The 18,195-nt window shown below is 39.8% G+C and overlaps 1 protein-coding gene across 7 annotated transcripts in view; it reads right to left on the minus strand.

Moving 5' to 3' along the window:
• LOC106085463 (serine/threonine-protein kinase mig-15) overlaps nt 1-18,195 on the minus strand; it is a 259,525-nt gene that overhangs the window by 50,360 nt on the left and 190,970 nt on the right. For all 7 annotated transcript variants that reach the window (XM_013249721.2, XM_059360366.1, XM_059360365.1 and 4 more), the window contains one exon: nt 8,731-9,717. In XM_013249721.2, the coding sequence (XP_013105175.2) occupies nt 8,731-9,717 (987 nt within the window). The remainder of the gene's footprint in view (nt 1-8,730; nt 9,718-18,195) is intronic.

Consider the following 18,195-nt stretch of genomic DNA (forward strand, 5'->3'; position numbering starts at 1 on the left):
TACAGCTTGACGAACAGAAACCTGACGATGGAACCATTACCGACTTTATAAAGAGTCGGAAGACTGGACTATGCAATGAACCTAAAACGATGACATCAGGCAGTACAGTGACAGGAAAGTCAATGCAGTCTAAGGAACAGGGAGCAGACGATATGACCATCACCTACTCCCAAGATGCCCATTAACTGGAGGACCAATGATTGTTGTAATCCAGATAAACCTCCACCGGAGCAAGACTGCTACACACGCTCTGATGGAGAAAATCATCAAGGGAAAGATTCGTATTGCCTTACTTCAGGAGCCATGGATGACCCGGAACAAAGTTTCTGGACTGAACCATATCAACTACCAATTAAACTATGCTAACACTGATACTTGGCGGAGGACCTGCGTTATTTGTCATAAAAATTTGAATTATATATTTTCCCCAGAGTTGTCAACGTCGGATGCAACAGTGATGAGACAGTGAGACGGTGAAGCATACCTGGAATCACTTAATCTGCCTTTCGAAGCTACAACGGCTGGTGAGGAAAGCAAAACAGACTGGAAACGAGGTACTAATAGAGTGCGATGCGAACTCTCACTACATTTCGTGGGGTAGTACAAATATTAATAAGCGGGGCCAAACCCTGGCAGAGTTCTTGAATACTAACGACCAAAAACACTTAGAATTGGTAACACCGCAGCCTTTGTCCTCCCTATAGGATAAGGAAGGAGGTATTAGATGATTCGGAAAATCTAATCGATGACGTTCAGGATTGGAGGGTCTCCATGGAACACTCTTTCTCTCACCATCGCTACATTAGGTTTAGAAAAGCACGGCTAGCGCCGAATCCGATAAGCTTCCGGAATAAGTTGAAAACCAATTGGATAAAATTCGGAAGGGTACTCAGAAGAAGACTTGAGCAAGATAATTTAAATTGTCCAAGCATAGAAGACATTGACGAAAATGTCAACAGGATTACGACTGCACTGGGTGGGTTCTTCGAAGATAGTTGTCCTCTTCGGGAAAGGAAATCAGCGCAGGAAAAACCTTGGATGACCGGGGAGAATCGCAATATTGTAAAAGAGGTCCGCAGACTTTTTAACAGGGCATGTCGTAAAAAAGCGGAAGTTTATTGGGATGTGTATTACACACGGCTCAAGGAATACAATAAAATTATCAGAGCGGCAAAACGTGTCCCCAGAAAGCTTTTCTGCGCACAGGTCGATAGCGTTAATGACGCGTCAAGATAAAAAAGTTTCTCTCAAAAACCCATGTCCCAACTGAAACTTTAGTAGACGACATGGGAGTGAAAGCAGAGATAACGGGGGACATGTTGAGGCTTTTCCTGAAAACCCATTTTCCACAGGATAATGACGTTGATCGAAGGTTTATAATAACGGAATTTATGGTGAAGGAATCCTTGTGGTTTAATTCCATTTTTCGGGCGAGATAAATCTTAAGTTAATGTAAACAACGCAAATAGCGCTCGTGTGTCAAAACGTTCTGAGTACGTATAACCTCAAAAATGTCAAGCGTTACGATAGCGCTGTCAGTTAGTAGATTGCAACACAAGTGTTGTCCAATCCTGAATATAAAAGGCAACCCTCGCATGTGAGAAGTTTGCCCCAGTTCCTTAGTGGAATGTTCATGGGCAAATTTCCATAACAATACCTGGGACGACATCAGAGGGAGAGTGCGATAAGAGTACATAGTAGTAATCCATATTACTATGTCTTTTTTTCTTGTTTTTTTTTCAGGGGCGCTACAAAAGTACAGCGATAGGGACAGCAAACGACGTCATATTTTTGCCGCTTTTTTGACATTTATCTTCAGTAAGGTTTGCCATTTCATGATGGATGCGTATGAATTGTATGTTCGTGAATTGAGCTGAGCAACAAAATGAAAATGATTTGAATTTTCATCGAAAAATCATCTTCAGCGATGAGGCTCATTTCTGGCTGGATGGCTTCGTCAATAAGCAATGTATGCGTTATTGGTCAAACAGCAATCCACTCGTACTCCATGAGTCATCATTGAATTCCGAGAAAATTACGATTTGGTGCGGTTTATGGGCAGACGGCGTCATTGGGCCGTACTTCTACCATGATGATCAAGACTGGCGAATGGGAATCGCTACCGTTCAATGATAACAATATTTTTGGCCCCGATTTGATGATATGGACTTGGAGGACATGTGGTTTCAACAAAACGGAGCCATAAGCGAAATAGCGAATGTCACAATCAATTTATTGGAATCCAAGTTTGAAGAATTTGTTATCTTACGAAATGGTCCAGTCGATTAGCCTCCTCGGTCGTGCGATTTGACGCCGTTAGACTCTTTCTTGTGGGGCTACGTCAAGTCTATACCAGAGACGATTGATGAACTTCGTACGCATATCGAACGCGAAATTGCAGAAATAATGGCATCGAACGTACTTTCACAGAAATAAAGAATTTCATTGATATCCAAAACCTTTATAGCGCTCTTATTGAAAAAACCGATACTTTGACGAACTTAAATCTTCGCATTGCGATGAAGCACCATCCTAAAATACTGTTATAATGAATTCAATTGTAGCCTTCGCACAGTGGGAGAAAATAAAAAAAAAAATAAAAACAACTAGTAAAAAATATGCCGTGTGAGAACGTGTTGATATATTTGTTTGAAATTTGGAATGGTTAGAGCCGAGGTGTTTGCGATAACGTGTGCAAAATCTCCTTAGGACAACCTAAGGCAGGCCTACAAAGTTGGTCACCTCGGAATTTCGAATATTTGTTGGGGCTGCCAAATATTCGTTGTGGGCCGATTTCCAAAACTTTTCTGGATAATGTTCAAAAATCCCAACAAAAAACGTCCGTTTGAGGTCTACATTATCTCCACTGGTTTCGAGGATACTCGAATTTTAGTTTTATTTTGTTTTCCAATTTTGACCGAGACCTGCTTCGTGTTTCGCCATTTACGAAGGCACTTGTGGTTGTTTGTTCTTATACCCTCCACCATAGGACGGGGGTATACTAATTTCGTCATTCCGTATGTAACACCTCGACATATGAGTTTGAGACCCCATAAAGTATATATATTCTTGATCGTCATGTCATTTTTAGTTGATCTATCTAGTCCCTCTGTCTGTCGAAAGCAGGCTAACTTTCAAAGGAGTAAAGCTAGGCGCTTGAAATTTTGCATAAATACTTTTTATTAGTGTAGGTCGGTTGGGATTGTAAATAGGCCAAATCGGTCCATGTTTTGATATAGCTGCCATATAAATCGTTCTTGGAACTGACTTCTTGAGCCTCTAGAGGGCGCAATTCTCGTCCTATTTGACTGAAATTTTGCACGTGGTGTTTTGGTATGACTGTGCCATATAAACCGATCTGGGATCTGCACTTCTTGATCCTCTAGAGGACACAACTCATCAGATTTGGCAGAAATTTTGTACAACGGTTTCTCTCATGACCTTCGACATACGTGTCTAATATGGTCTGAATCGATCAATAGCTTGGTACAGCTCTTATATAAACCGATCTCCCGATTTTGCTTCTTGAGCCCCTATTAGAATGAACTGAAATATTACACAATGACTTCTACAATGTTCAGCATTCATGTATGGGCTGGGAATGGTATGGTATGGGAATCGGACTATAACTTGTTATGTATGATTTGGATTCGTGACAAAATTTACACAAATTTTGGAAGATTTGGCAGCCCCAACAAATTTTTGAAATACCGAGGTGACCAACCTTAGGGACCTGCCAAAAGGCACCCGGACAACATAGGGCCCACGATCTGCTAAGACCTCAGCTCTAACCATTCCAAATTTCAACGAGATATCTCTACCCGTTTTCACACGGCATATTATTTTACTACAATTTTTTCGATTTTTCTCCCACTGCGCAGGGCTAGCTCAAAATCGAATTCCATGAAGGTCGTTCAAAAACGGCCGTTGTACCTGAGAACATTGATGCTGTGCATGAACTTATAATGAAAGATCGCCATGTGACATGCCGTGAGAAAGAGGCATCCTTGGGAAATTCTTCCACCAGCATGCATTCAATATTCTATGAATACCTTGCCATAAAAAAAGGTTTGTTTCTCTTTGGATTACGCACAATTTGATAATCGCTCAAAAACGCACGTGTTTATTATTTTGAAAAAGTATTGAGCAAATTCGATTGAGGTACTTCAAAATACGTTTATAAGATCGTCACAGATGGTGAATTGTGGATTTATGCGTACGAGCCCGAACCAGGTTATTCGTGAAAAATGCACTCGGAAGGAAATGCCCGACTGTTTCCTCGGCAAAGCAGGTCATGTGGCGACTGTTCCGCAACGTAGGAGGTCAATTCTGAGTTGTATACCACAATTTGGGGGCCACCGTAGCGCAGAGGTTAGCATGTCCGCCTATGATGCTGAACACCTATGTTCGAGTCCTGGCGAAAGCACCATAAAATGTCTAGCGTTGGTTATCCCCTCCTAATGCTGGCGACATTTGTGAGGTGCTGTACCATTTGGTATGGCGTCAGGACTCAATCGGTGTGGAAAAAGTGCTTAGAACATTGGTTTGAGCGCATGAAAGAGAGTATAAATCTTGCTGGGAGAGAACCTTAAGGCAATTTTTTGCAATAACAATATGCAATTTCATTTTAGGCTAGAAACTTATATAGCAGCCCTCGTACTAGGAATACCATCATATATTGAAGGATATCTGGTATTTTTGTCATTTGCCGCTCGTGGTTCATATTACGGATATGGCTCAAAGGGAAAAAATAGAACGGAGTGTTTACATTTAGGATCCTGAAAATTAATTATAAATATTTCCGTTCGCTTAAACTGACGTTCTATGAATGTAAGAAGGCGATGAAAGCTTACTCTGAATATGGTGCAACTCGTAAGGGAGTACATAAAGGTAACAGCTTGGTGATTAGAGCAAAAGGATATCTGTCAATAAAATTGGGTTATGGGAAGCCCTTTGTGGCGACGCAGTCCCGTTTAAGGATGTGGAGGAGAAACGCGCACATTACATTGTGGAGCAGTAAAACAGTCGAAAGGACGGCAAAAGATAAGAGTGAGATCAGTTTTGCCTTCAAAGATATTACGGTAACATAGGACTTCAAGCACACTCATAACAAGTATAGTTCGACTGCGACGAATCTTATATACAATTTACTGTGGATCGCATTGGCGCAGGTTTCTTACGATTTCTCATAGGCAGATTGGGTGGTTTATCGGGAGTATTATGAGGTCCATATACATATATTGAAAGTCATAATTAAACACAACGCATACGCGATGATTGGAACCTCAACATACTATGTCCCGTACACAAGAAAGGAGACAAGACGGAATGTGCCAACTACAGAGGAATAAGTCTCCTCCCCATCGCATACAAGATACTCTCGAGCGTACGGTGTGAAAGATTAAAACCTAAAGTCAATGAGATAATTGGGCCTTATCAATGCGGCTTTAGACCAGGTAAATCCACCCTAGACCAGATATTCACACTGCGCCAAATCCTGGAAAAGACCCGAGAAGGACAAATCAACACCTACCACCTCTTTGTTGACTACAAAGCCGCCTTCGATACTGCTTTACGTTCAAAGGTATTTCAAGCCATGTCTGAGTTTTGTATCCCTGCAAAATTAATAAGACTCTCCAGGATGACACTTGCTGATACGCGTTCCTCAGTAAGAATAGGAAAGAATCCTTCCGAACCATTTAATACCAAACGAGGTTTCAGATAAGGAGACAACCTATCGTGTGATCTCTTTAATATCCTGCTGGAGAAAATTATACGAGATGCAGATGTGAATAGATATGGCACACTAATCACAAGAGAGCACATGCTACTCGCCTATGCCGACGATATCGATATCATAGGTCGGTCACCGGAAGCAGTAACTGCAGCCTTTGAAAGAATCGAAAGAGAGTCAGTGAAAATGGGTCTGGCAGTAAATGGAGATAAGACGAAATTGATGGTTTCCACTCCCAATAAGCCTTGTACAACCGAGCAGATAAAGAATATGGAGAAAATTGGGAACCACAACTTTGAGACAGTCAGTAACTTTATCTACCTCGGCACCGCCGTAACCGAAACGAATGACACCAGTTTTGAGATAAAGCGAAGAATAATACTGGCAAACAGATGCTACTTTGGACTAAGTAAGCAGTTTAGAAAAAAGGCCACCTCTCGATAGACGAAGACTAAACTTTACAAGACACTGATACTACCCGTGCTGTTATATGGTTCTGAAGCATGGGTACTTGTGAAAGCAGATGAGGCAGTGCTTGGAGTATTTGAGAGAAAGATTCTTCGTAAAATATATGGACCAGTTTGCGTTAACGGAGAATATAGGCGACGTATGAACCACGAGCTGTATGAAGACGATAGCATAGTTACACCCATCAAAATACAACGGCTGCGTTGGCTAGGTCATGTTGTCAGAATGGATGAAGAAGCTCCAGCAAAGAAGTCTTTTGAAGGCAAACATGGTGGTACACGCAAACCGGGAAGACCAAAAGCCCGATGGAAAGATCATCTTGTGGGAGACACCTCGAAACTTGGTGTCAGAGATTTTAGAATGAGCGCAGAAGAGGCGCTTGGAACGCTATTCTACGTTCGGCTAGTGGAAGAAATATTCTGTCATAGCCAATTAAAGTAAAGTAAGTAAGTAATTAAATACAAAATTGCTGCAATGTCAGCCAAATCGTATAAGCATTACGGCATTTAGTGATTCAAGTAGCTCAGTCGGAGCTACATCTAAACATGGCCTCATCCAACCATGTTTACAATTGCAATCGACCCATATCAATAAGAACAAAATTTCAAGCGGTTAGTTTTACTGTTGGCGTTATTTTCAAAGACAGACAGACAAATGTTATTGCAATCGAGAACAAGCGTATCAAACACCTTAAAGCGAGGAAAATGTTTGTGTATCGCCTTAAATCGTTATAATGATTATGGAGCGTTGCCAAACGCCATGGTGGTGGTGCAAAAAAAAGCTGCAAAAACACTTGAAATGGTTCGGCGAGTGAAGGCTCGAAACCCACGCTAAAGATCTGAGAATATCCCGAAAAACGTGCTCAAATGAAGATTTGGCAGCCCAAAGAATTTTTCGAAATGCCGAGGTGACCAAATTTAGGGGCCTGCTAAGAGGCGCCCGGACCACCTACGGCCTTGAAATTTTGCACACGCTCTCGCCAACAACAGCTCTAACCGTTCCGAATTTCAAAGCGATATCTTTACCCGTTCTCACCCGGCATATTTTATACTAGTTTTTTTTTCGATTTTCTCCCAACGTGCAATGTCTGAACTCGATGGCGAATGTTTTATTTGTGCTTGCTTTTTGCATATTTTTGTTGGAAACCACTGTAACTCAGAGGTTAGCATATTCGCCTATGACGCTGAGTGACTGGGTTCGAATCCTGACGAGAACATCAGAAATCCTTTTCAGTTTTTGTTATCTCCTCTTATTTCTGGCGACATTTGTGAGGTACCATACCATGTATAAACTTATCGCCAAAGAGATGTTGGCGCTCCGTTTGAACTCGGCTATAAAAAGCAGATCCTTAATGGAATGTTTAAGAGCAAATTTGCAAGTCGAACCATTGGAAAACACATTCGAATTCTATAAGAAATCTTTCAGAATTCGGTTTGAATGCGATTGGACAATTTGGAATAAACATCCGAATTCGGAAAACACATCTGTATTCATTAAGATTCAACATCAGAGTTCGGGAAATGCGGAAGGGAACTTAAATACATTTCCCATAATTTTGGTTCAGAATTCTGTAAGCATTCTGTCAGAAACATCGGCAGAAACATCAGATTTTCCTATCCGGCCTTCTGAACATGTAACGAAATCGCGTCAACTTTCGAACGAGTAAAGCTAGACCTCAGTGTACCAAACGTTCGAATTCGGTGAGAAGTCTGTACGAAAGTCGGAAAATTCATCCGAAGTCTGTCCGAATTCTTTGCGAAAAATATACATATGAAGTAGTTGACACGACTTCGGATGAATTTTCCGACTTTCATACAGACTTCTCACCGAATTCGAACGTTTGGTACACTGAGATCTAGCTTTATTCGTTCGAAAGTTGACGCGATTTCGTTAGAAGTTCAGAAGGACGGATAGGGGTTTTGACCAATATTTCGAGGAATTAAAAACGGAATGACGCAATTGGTATAACCCCATCCTATGGGGGAACTGTTTGGAGCCGTCTACTAAACTTTTCTACTTTCCACACACTGCTCTCTTTTACACTGTCAGTTTGGTTTCAGACGACTTGGTGTAATGTTTTTTGGTTGTTGTGGTGTTGGTGATATGATGGAAAAAGCTCTTACAAACTAAATGTTATTCTTTATGTTCGGGTTTTTGGTTATATTCAAATGGGACACAAAAATAATTAAATATAAGTGATTTTAGTGTTTTTGTTTTCCTTCAATATGTTTTCCTCAGAAGAATTACGAGACAATACTTATAGAGGGAGCACTAAGATAAACTCCACACACACACACACACACACATACATACAAACTTATGATAATTTTGTCAGGATTAAGTTCTAAATCTAGTTTTGCTGGAAAATGTTATCATTTTTATTCGAAAGTGGGAGCCAAAGAGAGCAGAGCGCTATGTGGTGGCATGGCAGTTTATATAGAGAGCGAAAGGAATTGAATGGGGGTTTTAGTGAAGAAGAGTAAACATAGGTAGATAAAGAGATTAAGAAGTGAAGCATTGTTGTTTACCTGCTGCTGTTGTTGTTGTTGCTGGACCAATTGTTGGGCAAACAGCTGTTGTCGGGCGGCAGAATTTTGCAAAACGATAACGGATTCAGTCTTTTCACGACGAGGACGCAAGAAATCTAAGTTACTAGTCCAGCTAGTCTTATTGGGAGCACCACCACCACCTCCTCCTCCAACACCACTGGCACTTTTAGTGCTGGCCGTGATGGAATTCGTCGATGTTATCGTCTTATTGGCCGCAAGGGAGGAGGAGGACGAATCTTTGGAGTTTTTATTGAACATACCACTGTTCCTGGGTATCATGGCACTGGCTCTTTGGGCCGCTGAACCGAAAGGCGATGAGCTAGACGAGGATGATGACTGCTGCTGCTGTTGTTGCAGAAGGCTCGTGTTGACCAGCACCGCCGAATGCCTTTTGGTTAGTGGGAAGAAATCCGAGTTTTCGCGTCGGAAGCCGCGTATAAAGTTTTGTGGCAATTTCGAGTCAGACTCTTGCCTCTTATGCGTAGCATTTAAATTGGCACTTTTCAAGGCATTTGTGTTCGCCGGCGAGGAGGACGACGTTAAGGAGGTTATGGGTGTGGAAGACTTATTGTTACTACTACTAGAGCCACCATTCGATGAAGCTTTTGACTTATTCGACTCCAACATGGATGCACGAGTTTGATCTTTGGTCTGTGTTTGGGGTTGAGCACCGGACGTTGCCTTCAGCGGATGAAAACCTTTTGGTGTTTGTCTTGAGCTGGGCCCCTCGGCCACACTGCAACGTTGCAGTTTTGACTCTGCCTTCAGCGTGCTACTATTGGAATTGCTGAGACCACGTGATAGACTGGCCACTCCTGCAGGTTGCTCAACGCCAGCGTTTTGTTTCGGAAAGAATTTCTCAATATCCCATTCGCGCAGAAGGGCTACATCACGTATTTCATTGTGAGGACGATTGGCGCACGATGTCGATGCGGATTTTTGTAATCGGTTTTGATTCTCGAGTTTCTATACGAGGTGGAGTTTTTTTTGGTTTAAATCATAGTTGGTGTTGTTGTAAGATTGTTTAAAACGTAGATATGAGATTAGATGCAGAAGGGTAGGTAGAAGGAGGAGGAGGTGTAGTAGGACATAATATCTGAAATGTTTATGATTTTCTGCTGTTTTTTTTTTTTTGGATCTGAACACTGAGTTTTAACTCTCAGGCGGAAAAAAAATTAAATGGTTGAAGGATAGATATGCAATGTGTAAAGCGTTTGTTGCTAGCGCAGAAAATGTTGGAAAAACGGCGGCAATAGTTGTTTGAGTAGAGCGTAATGTAAGCTTTTGCTGCTACGACTAAAAGGCGCAATCGAAATTATAAACCCAGTTATAACCAACGAATTATGTGTAGTAGGTAGGACAAAAATATATTCTGAAGCATTTATTAAGCCACTTAAAAAGCTCTTACTTCTACACTAACCACAACAAAATCCTTGTGCTAAGTAGCAAAATGTTATCAAAATGTTGGATTAGTTTACAAACTTTACAACTTCAACTTTTTGTGTGTTGGAGGAAAGAGAATAACCACAGTAGGTAAGGTAAGGACGCATGCCAAATTGGACATACACCTTAGCCAGTAATGGACTTGTTGTGCGCTCTTAATACTAAAAAACTAACCTCGAAAAAGAAATCTAAAAATTGTTGTCCTAATTCCCTTGGTGAAACACGAACGAAAGTTCATATTAAGGATTTTTTATTTTAAATGGTAGGTTAATAAATCCTTAACGTTGCATCCAGTTATTAAAGACAACAATCTAAAATGAAGGTCAAAATATCGTTGAAAGTTTGGAAATTGACTTTGGGACGAGACAACAGTGAGTCGTAGTTAAAGACGCAAAATAGCCTTAAAAGTAGGAGCGTCTTTAAATATTTATTTTTTTAAGTTTAAAAAAAGAAATTTTCAAAAAATAATAAATGGACAGCCATCTATGAAGCACACTAAAAAGCAATCAGCGATCAAAATTTGAAACGGATGGTCATGTCCGTAAGATAGTACCTTTAAAAATAAAGATAGTACCTTTATTTTCAAGTTTTGGTTCTTAGGCTCTTTTTATTGCTAAAATTCTACGAATAAGAAAAAATCTTAAATTTTGGACCAACTTCTTTTTTAGTGTACACGTGCTATAACTTGCCTTACAGATTTTGCATAAGTAAGACCTCTTTCTAACTTCTTCTCAGTAATAGCATCGCCTTCTCATGATCCGGATCTCCCCATAGGGGTTTCGTTATTCTAACGCCCGTTACACTGTTCCACAGTGTAACATGCTCGTCGCCCACGCCCTTAACTCTGACTACGCCGAACCGAAAGGGATAATAACGAAAGCCCACATATTCGTCGCAAACATTCAAAATATGCAATGCCAAATGATAAAACAGGTAGGGAAAGACAAAATTCGGGTGGAGCCGAATATATTATACCCTGCACCACTATTGTAAAAAAAACGCGAACTTATTTAATGGACGTTAAAAAGGCATCTTTGTGAACTATCTGAACCGATTTTTACGAAATTTTGCATTTTTCAGTGACATGACAGATGAGAAAAAGTCATGTGTCCAGTTTGGCATATTTGTCTGTTTGGCATATTTGTCTGATTTCATGAAGTTCGTCCAGACCGTTGATTTTAACAACGCTTTTGGGTTCACATTCTCCACTTGTTTTTCCGAAAACGGATATCTGGGCCCCACCCATCCCGGGACTCTGTTTGGATGGGTCTAAATTGGATGGGGGCACCGGAATAGGTAGAAACTGGTTAGAGAATGCAAAGAGCTTCTTCGGACCATGGGAAAGGTTGTCAGGCTCTGCTGGGTTTCTGACTATCAAGGTTTGGCGGGGAACAAAGCGGCCGATGAGCTGGTTGCCGCAGATAGTGCTACGGAATCAATGAGCCCTACGCTGTGGGAGCTTCTTGGCAGGGTGGACGACTTCTACGATGACCACGCACGCAAGTGAGTCTCGGGCTGGTGCTGTTGGTTGCAGGGTGGCTAATGCCCTGTACATTGCAACCGAGATTACTCATCTCATCTAGTTTTCAGACTCTCGGGTCATCTTTTAAATGGATATATAATTCATAGAAATTGAAAACAACATATGCTGCGCGCCTATAAAGAAGAGTTCAACTCAAGCGGACAGAAACGACAACTCTTTGAAATTTAAGAAATAATCTGCTAAAGTAGATACGACATAAAAATGTCATAAAGCCGACACTGAAGAATAGGCCCAAGCACACGCTGAAAAACGAGTTCATGGAAACTCTGTATGTTAACCACTATAACTTTGAAAGTAAGGCTTTTTAAATAAATTTAAATTGAAAAAAAAAACAATCCAGTGATTACGCGGCCATAACTGCAACACATAACTTAAACATGTGCGGTTCAATATCCACATTTATGAGTGCAGTCTGAATCAAGTTTTTAGTTTAATGGAGCTACGGACCTCCTATTTATAGCCGAGTCTGAACTCGGACTATAGCTTAACATAGCTCCCATATAGACCGATCTGCTAGTTTTACCTCTTGAAGGTGCATATAGCGCATATTACATAAGATTGCTTTTAAACTAAGAATTATGAGATGCATTAGTCTTTTCTATATCATGTTCATGTTAATTTTGTGTTCACGAAGGGCTCATTCACTCGATTTCGATGAATATGCTGAGTACAGTTCACAGAGGTTCAAAACCAACTCCCTAATTTTGTGTCAGTTAAGGTTTATAAACAAACGATTGATCCGACTAAACTTAATGCCTTTTTGACGTGTTCTAGTGATTCGCAAATGCCTTTTCTTAAAAAATGATTGAAATTTTTTGAAAACTGGATTTAATTTCTATATTTAGTACATAGATGTTTACCTTCCGGAACATGTGGTACGTTGTTTGGGAAAAGGTCCATGGGCACGCGTATAAAAAACACTACCCCACGGGGTTTCTCCAAAAGATTCGGTGTCGAGTAAGGGGTGTCCTATAGATTTGTTGTTGTCGTAGCAGTATATTGTGCACTGAGGCGGTAGACCTTGGCGTTAATCCGGCACGTAGAACCGACTGTCATGGTATTGCTATAGATTTGTCGAAATATGGGACGTTTTGGTCTGTGAAATCTCCTTCCCTTTATATTGTAGGGGACAAAATAGCCTTTCATTGTATTGGCTTAAGCACCATATCAGAAAATTTTTTAAGATTCGATTAAAAAAAAATGAATGAAGCAATTAATTTTTTAATTGAAAAGTATAAAATTTTCAACCACGATTGTGATAGAAAAAATTTTGATATTCAATTAACAAATTAATTGAATCAATTCAATATTTTACATATCGTTCGATATCTATCATCAAATTGCTGTGCTTTCTTTGAATATGCGTATTTCTTTATTGATTGCAGATTATATATTTAAATTTTCAATCATTTAAATGTAATTGTATGCAAAAATAATATTAATACTCTTTAGTGACAAACATTTAAAGACAAGCAAACTAAGCCACTACATTTTAGAAACATTGTTATTTTCGAAATTATATCTCTACAGCCGTTGTATTTAAAGCATTTCCTAATACATTTTCAAAACAATTCGCCAACACGATGGGATATGATGCCAGCGGTAAGGTTTTTATGTAGTAAACACTTGGATGTTTGTTGTATGCCGCCTTTTTAACGACTCTCAACATAAAAATAACCGAACGATCAGGACGGGAAAGACGACAACGTTATTCGTTAGGTCAATGACATTGACGTAAATGGTAAGTTCGCACAAGGATGTAATTTGCAGTATTCAAAAATACATTAGGGGTCGATCAACTACACGATTTGAACTTAAACATTGCCGTCCGCCTTGCAACATCCTGATATGTTGTAATAAGAAAAAACACAAGGAAATAATTAAATCGAACTTCATTTAAATTTAGGTAAAATACAATTCAATTCATTGTTATTACATATTAGACATTTCGTTTCGTTTTATTTTTCCAAAAAATTTGAATAATTCATTCGAATAGAGAATTCGAATTTATTGAACTTTAGATAGAGCAATATCTATGAACTCGGACCTGATATGATCCAGCCAAAGATGCTAGGGGAAGTCCAGGGCTCGAATGTATTTGACCTCGCATGATTTGTGGGTAAACATCAGGTCCCAATATTATGGCAATTCCTCTGCAGCGATAAAATTGAAGATCCGCAAGTTGAAACCCCGCGAAGAGCTCCGCCGATGATTCAGACACGGACCCAGATGGTGAACGGAAATGGGATAAATCCCCAGCCCTCTTGGTAGGAGTTACTTTCTGGTTGGGATTGTGTATTGATCTCAAAACGATTCGACAAAACAGATCTTGTTCAACACACGAGAAGTGGAAATTCGAAAGTTCCAACAAGAGAGGCACTTATTTGGCTTACGCGACCGCAAGGATCCAGTAGTGCCCGTACTGGTATTGCCTGATCTCTAATATTGAATTGGACTATCAGACTGGGCGCTAGAGATGTATCGTATTGTATGCCCACTGGTCTTGAAACGGACTCTGGATCAAGGACAGGCTGACGGACAAGACCGGACGACCTATTGTGATGACGGGACGGACTATTTGATTGCCCAAAACTAGGTTCGGTGTCGTTAGGGGGGGTGAAGGAGGGCATGGTGTTTCTCCATACAAATGCGGCAACGTTTGTTGGTGGGACACTTATAGGAACTAATCCACGAGGTTATCTAAAAGAAAGCTACTCGGGTGAATGATTGATTACTTGGAAGCACGGACGAGTGGCAAACTTCTTGAAAGCAGAATCGCAACAGGAAGCGAGTTCAATCTATGGCTATCAATTGTGGTGATTTTTGCGGATTCAACAAGCGTGAATAGCGGCAAAGAGACAGGCGTTGTAGTTCGATTGCAGCAAATGTTCGATGAGAAAGGTCACCCCATACCCAAGCTCATCAGTTGCCAACACCATGTGCTGGATCGCGTTCTTTGCGTTGTCGTGGACGTTGAGCTCCATGAGTCGATATTTTTGGCATGATTTGAAAAAAAATTTTAACCAATTGTAAGCAGCCTTCAGCAGAATTGCAGAATTGAGATTATGGAAAAAGGGGGGCAAAACTGAGATTATGGAAAAAGGGTGCTGGAGAGACGACATGAAGTTTCTCTTCCACCCCACTCATGTATTCCATCACTTCAGTGAGAGAAGTGAGACCCTATTTGTAAAGTTTAAGCAGATCCCACATATCTGCAATACACGCTGGAACTGTCTTGCCACTTTAGCTCTTCCTGCCTTTTTTCTGAAGCCTGATGTCCGGAACAGGTTGCGAAAAATCTGTTCAATTAATTTCTTACTCATGGGCTGAATATTGCTTGAGTAGTCAGTTGTTCCGCACTAAAGATTATGGAGAACTATCTGTAGCTCTGAATGACTACCCAAAAGCTTGAAGACCAACTGGAAAAAAGATGAATCTCAAACCAACATTTCCCGAAACAACCGGGGCTGTGAGCGTGCGATCAAAGTTATACAAGACTTATACAACTGCTACCGCAACAAGGACAACCTCCCACTAAGATTCATCCTCTCCAATGACAACGTGAATACCTAACGTCCTTGTGTGTTTGGTCATCCTATGTAATGTTACATATATTTTTATATGTGGCTCTAAAGCTTGTATTCAATTATATAACTTCGCAAAAAAATTGCCCAAAATGCCGAAATAAAAATTTTAAAATCATTTGTGCGTGGGGTTTTTTTTAGCGAATCACCTTAAATGTAAGATTTCAACTAATCTTAAATAAAAAATCATCAAAATATTGTACAGGCATGTGATTTTATTAAAAAAAAATCATCACCATAATGTTTATAGCAATATATAGAAAATATCATTTTTCATCTGATTTTGTTGAAATTTGCTGTGTTGAGTTTTATTTGCCGCCTGTTATACACTCAACTTTCCGCAGTTAATACGGTTTGTATAGGTGACTATTTTGTATATGATAGCCTGATATAGGCATAAGCAATAATAATACAGTCTTCAGATTTTACATCTAGAGCGAGCGGAAGGAGGCGCAATTTTCATTCGTTTTCGATTCATGTACATGGCATACTACTTCACAAATGTCGCCAGCATTAAGCGGGGATAACCAACGCAGACAATTTTTTTAATCTTCTCGTCAGGATTCGAACCCAGGTGTTTAGCCGCATAGGCGGACATGTTAACCTCTGGGCTGCGGTGGCCTCCATAACAGCAAAAATGCTGCTGTAATATCAGATATCCGATTGTAAACTTATAATAGGAATGCCACGAGGCAAATTTGTTTCTTGGTCACACTCAAAGAAATTTGATCTTCAAAATAGCAAAAAATTTTGCTAAACCAACGGTTTTTATCTGCTGAAAATGGGAAAGCAGGCATGACTGCTGCTTCAGCAAACATGGGGCTGCTGCATTAGCAAACAAATATTTTATGCTATTATTTATGTTTACCTGTTATGGCCGGTCATTTCTTGTCATTACTTTAGGTATTTTCAACAAAGGGAGTTGATCTACTGACCATTAGAAATTAAATGTTCGAAGTGAAGATTTTGTTTTTCGGAATAATACTGCAAAGGAATTGACCCATTATTTTATTTATTGTTTTTTTTGTATTTTATATTATTTGTTTAATTTAATTTTTTGATCTGTTTTTGCGCATTTTTTTATTTTGGTTGTTTTATTTTGTTGAATTTCTTTTTCGAATTGAAAGCAACAAAAAACCCTCTTTTTAAAAAGTTAAGGCAATGTGGTGTGTTATAAATGCATTGGGTAGGCTACGGATCGCGGCTACGCGATTTCGAAGCTGACCAAAGCTTCATCATAGCAGTCCAATAAGCCCATAGTGAGCTATGCAATGGTAGAAACATGCCTATTTGAAGCGAACGTTCGATTTTCTTGCTGCGAATAAGAACTGAATAATTTTTTTATACCCTCCATCATAGGATGGGGGTTTGCTTATTTCGTCATTCCGTTTGTAGCATTTCGAAATATTAGTCTAAGACCCCATAAAGCATATATATTCTTGATCGTCATGACATTTTAAGTCGATCTAGGCATGTCCGTCCATCTGTCCGTCCGTCCGTCTGTCGAAAGCACGCATTGTATATGGGCCTATCGGTCCATGTTTTGATATAGCTGCCATATAAACTGATCTTGGCTTCTTAAGCCGCAATTCTCATCAGATTTGACTAAAATTTTGCATGAAATATTTTGTTACGACTTTCCACAACTATGCCAAGTATGGTACGGCCTATAACCTGATATAGGTGCCATTTAAACCAATCTTGGATCTTGACTTCTTGAGTCACTAGAGGGCACAATTCTTATCCAATTTGGCTGAAATTTTGTACAACGGCTTCTCCCATGACAATATGCTCTGAATCGATCGACCGATATCCCGAATATACTTCTTGAGCCAATACAAGGCGCAATTCTTATCCGAATGGACTGAAATATTACCCAATGACTTCTACTACGGTCTTCAACATTCCATTCATTTATGGTCCGAATCGGACTATAACTTGATATTGCTCCAATAGCATTACATATCTTATCCATTATTCTTTGTTTGCCTAAAAAGAGATACCGCGCAAAGAACTTGACAAATGCGATCCGCGCTGGGGGTATATAAGATTCGGCCCGGCACAAATTAGCACGCTCTTATTTGTTTATTTTTTTATTATACTTTATTTTCATAACCACCATCATAGGATGGGGGTATTATAATCTATTGATTTCTTTTACAACACCTTGAAATATTTATCTGCGACCTCATAAAGGATATATAATCTCGATCGTTACGACATTCTGAGTCTATCTAGCCATGTTCGTCAGATAATTTTTATTGATTTAGGCGTTGGGGATTGCATCTCGGTTCAGATTTGGATATAGCCCCTTATAAACCGCTCCCCCATCTGACTACTTGAGCCCTTAGAAGAAATTTGGAAAAAAGACTTGAGTTATGACTTCTAACATCCATGCCCGGTATGATCCGAATCAGTCTATAAACAGATATAGACCCCATATAAACCGATCCCCGGATTGGATTTCTTGAGCTCTTAGAAGCCTCAACTTTCATCCGATTTAGCTGAATATCGGAACAAAGACTTGTGTTATGACTTTCAATATTCATGCCAATTATGATCCGAATCGGTCTATAAACATATATAGCCCCCATGTAAACCGATCCCCCGATTAGTCTTCTTGAGCCTCTAGAAGCCTCAATTTTCATCCGATTTGGCTAAAATTAGGATCAAAGACTTGAGTTATGATTTTTAACATCAATACAAAGTATGATCCGAATCGGTCTTTAAACAGATATAGCTCCCATCAAAACCAATCTCCTTATTTGACTTTTTGAACCCTTTAAAGCCTATATTTTCATCCGATTTAGCTGCAATTTGAAAAGAAAGACTTGAGTTATGACTTCCAACTTCCATGTCCTTAGGAAATATAAA

This window comes from Stomoxys calcitrans, chromosome 1 (assembly GCF_963082655.1).
Source record: "Stomoxys calcitrans chromosome 1, idStoCalc2.1, whole genome shotgun sequence".
Classification (NCBI taxonomy): Eukaryota; Metazoa; Arthropoda; class Insecta; order Diptera; family Muscidae; genus Stomoxys; species Stomoxys calcitrans.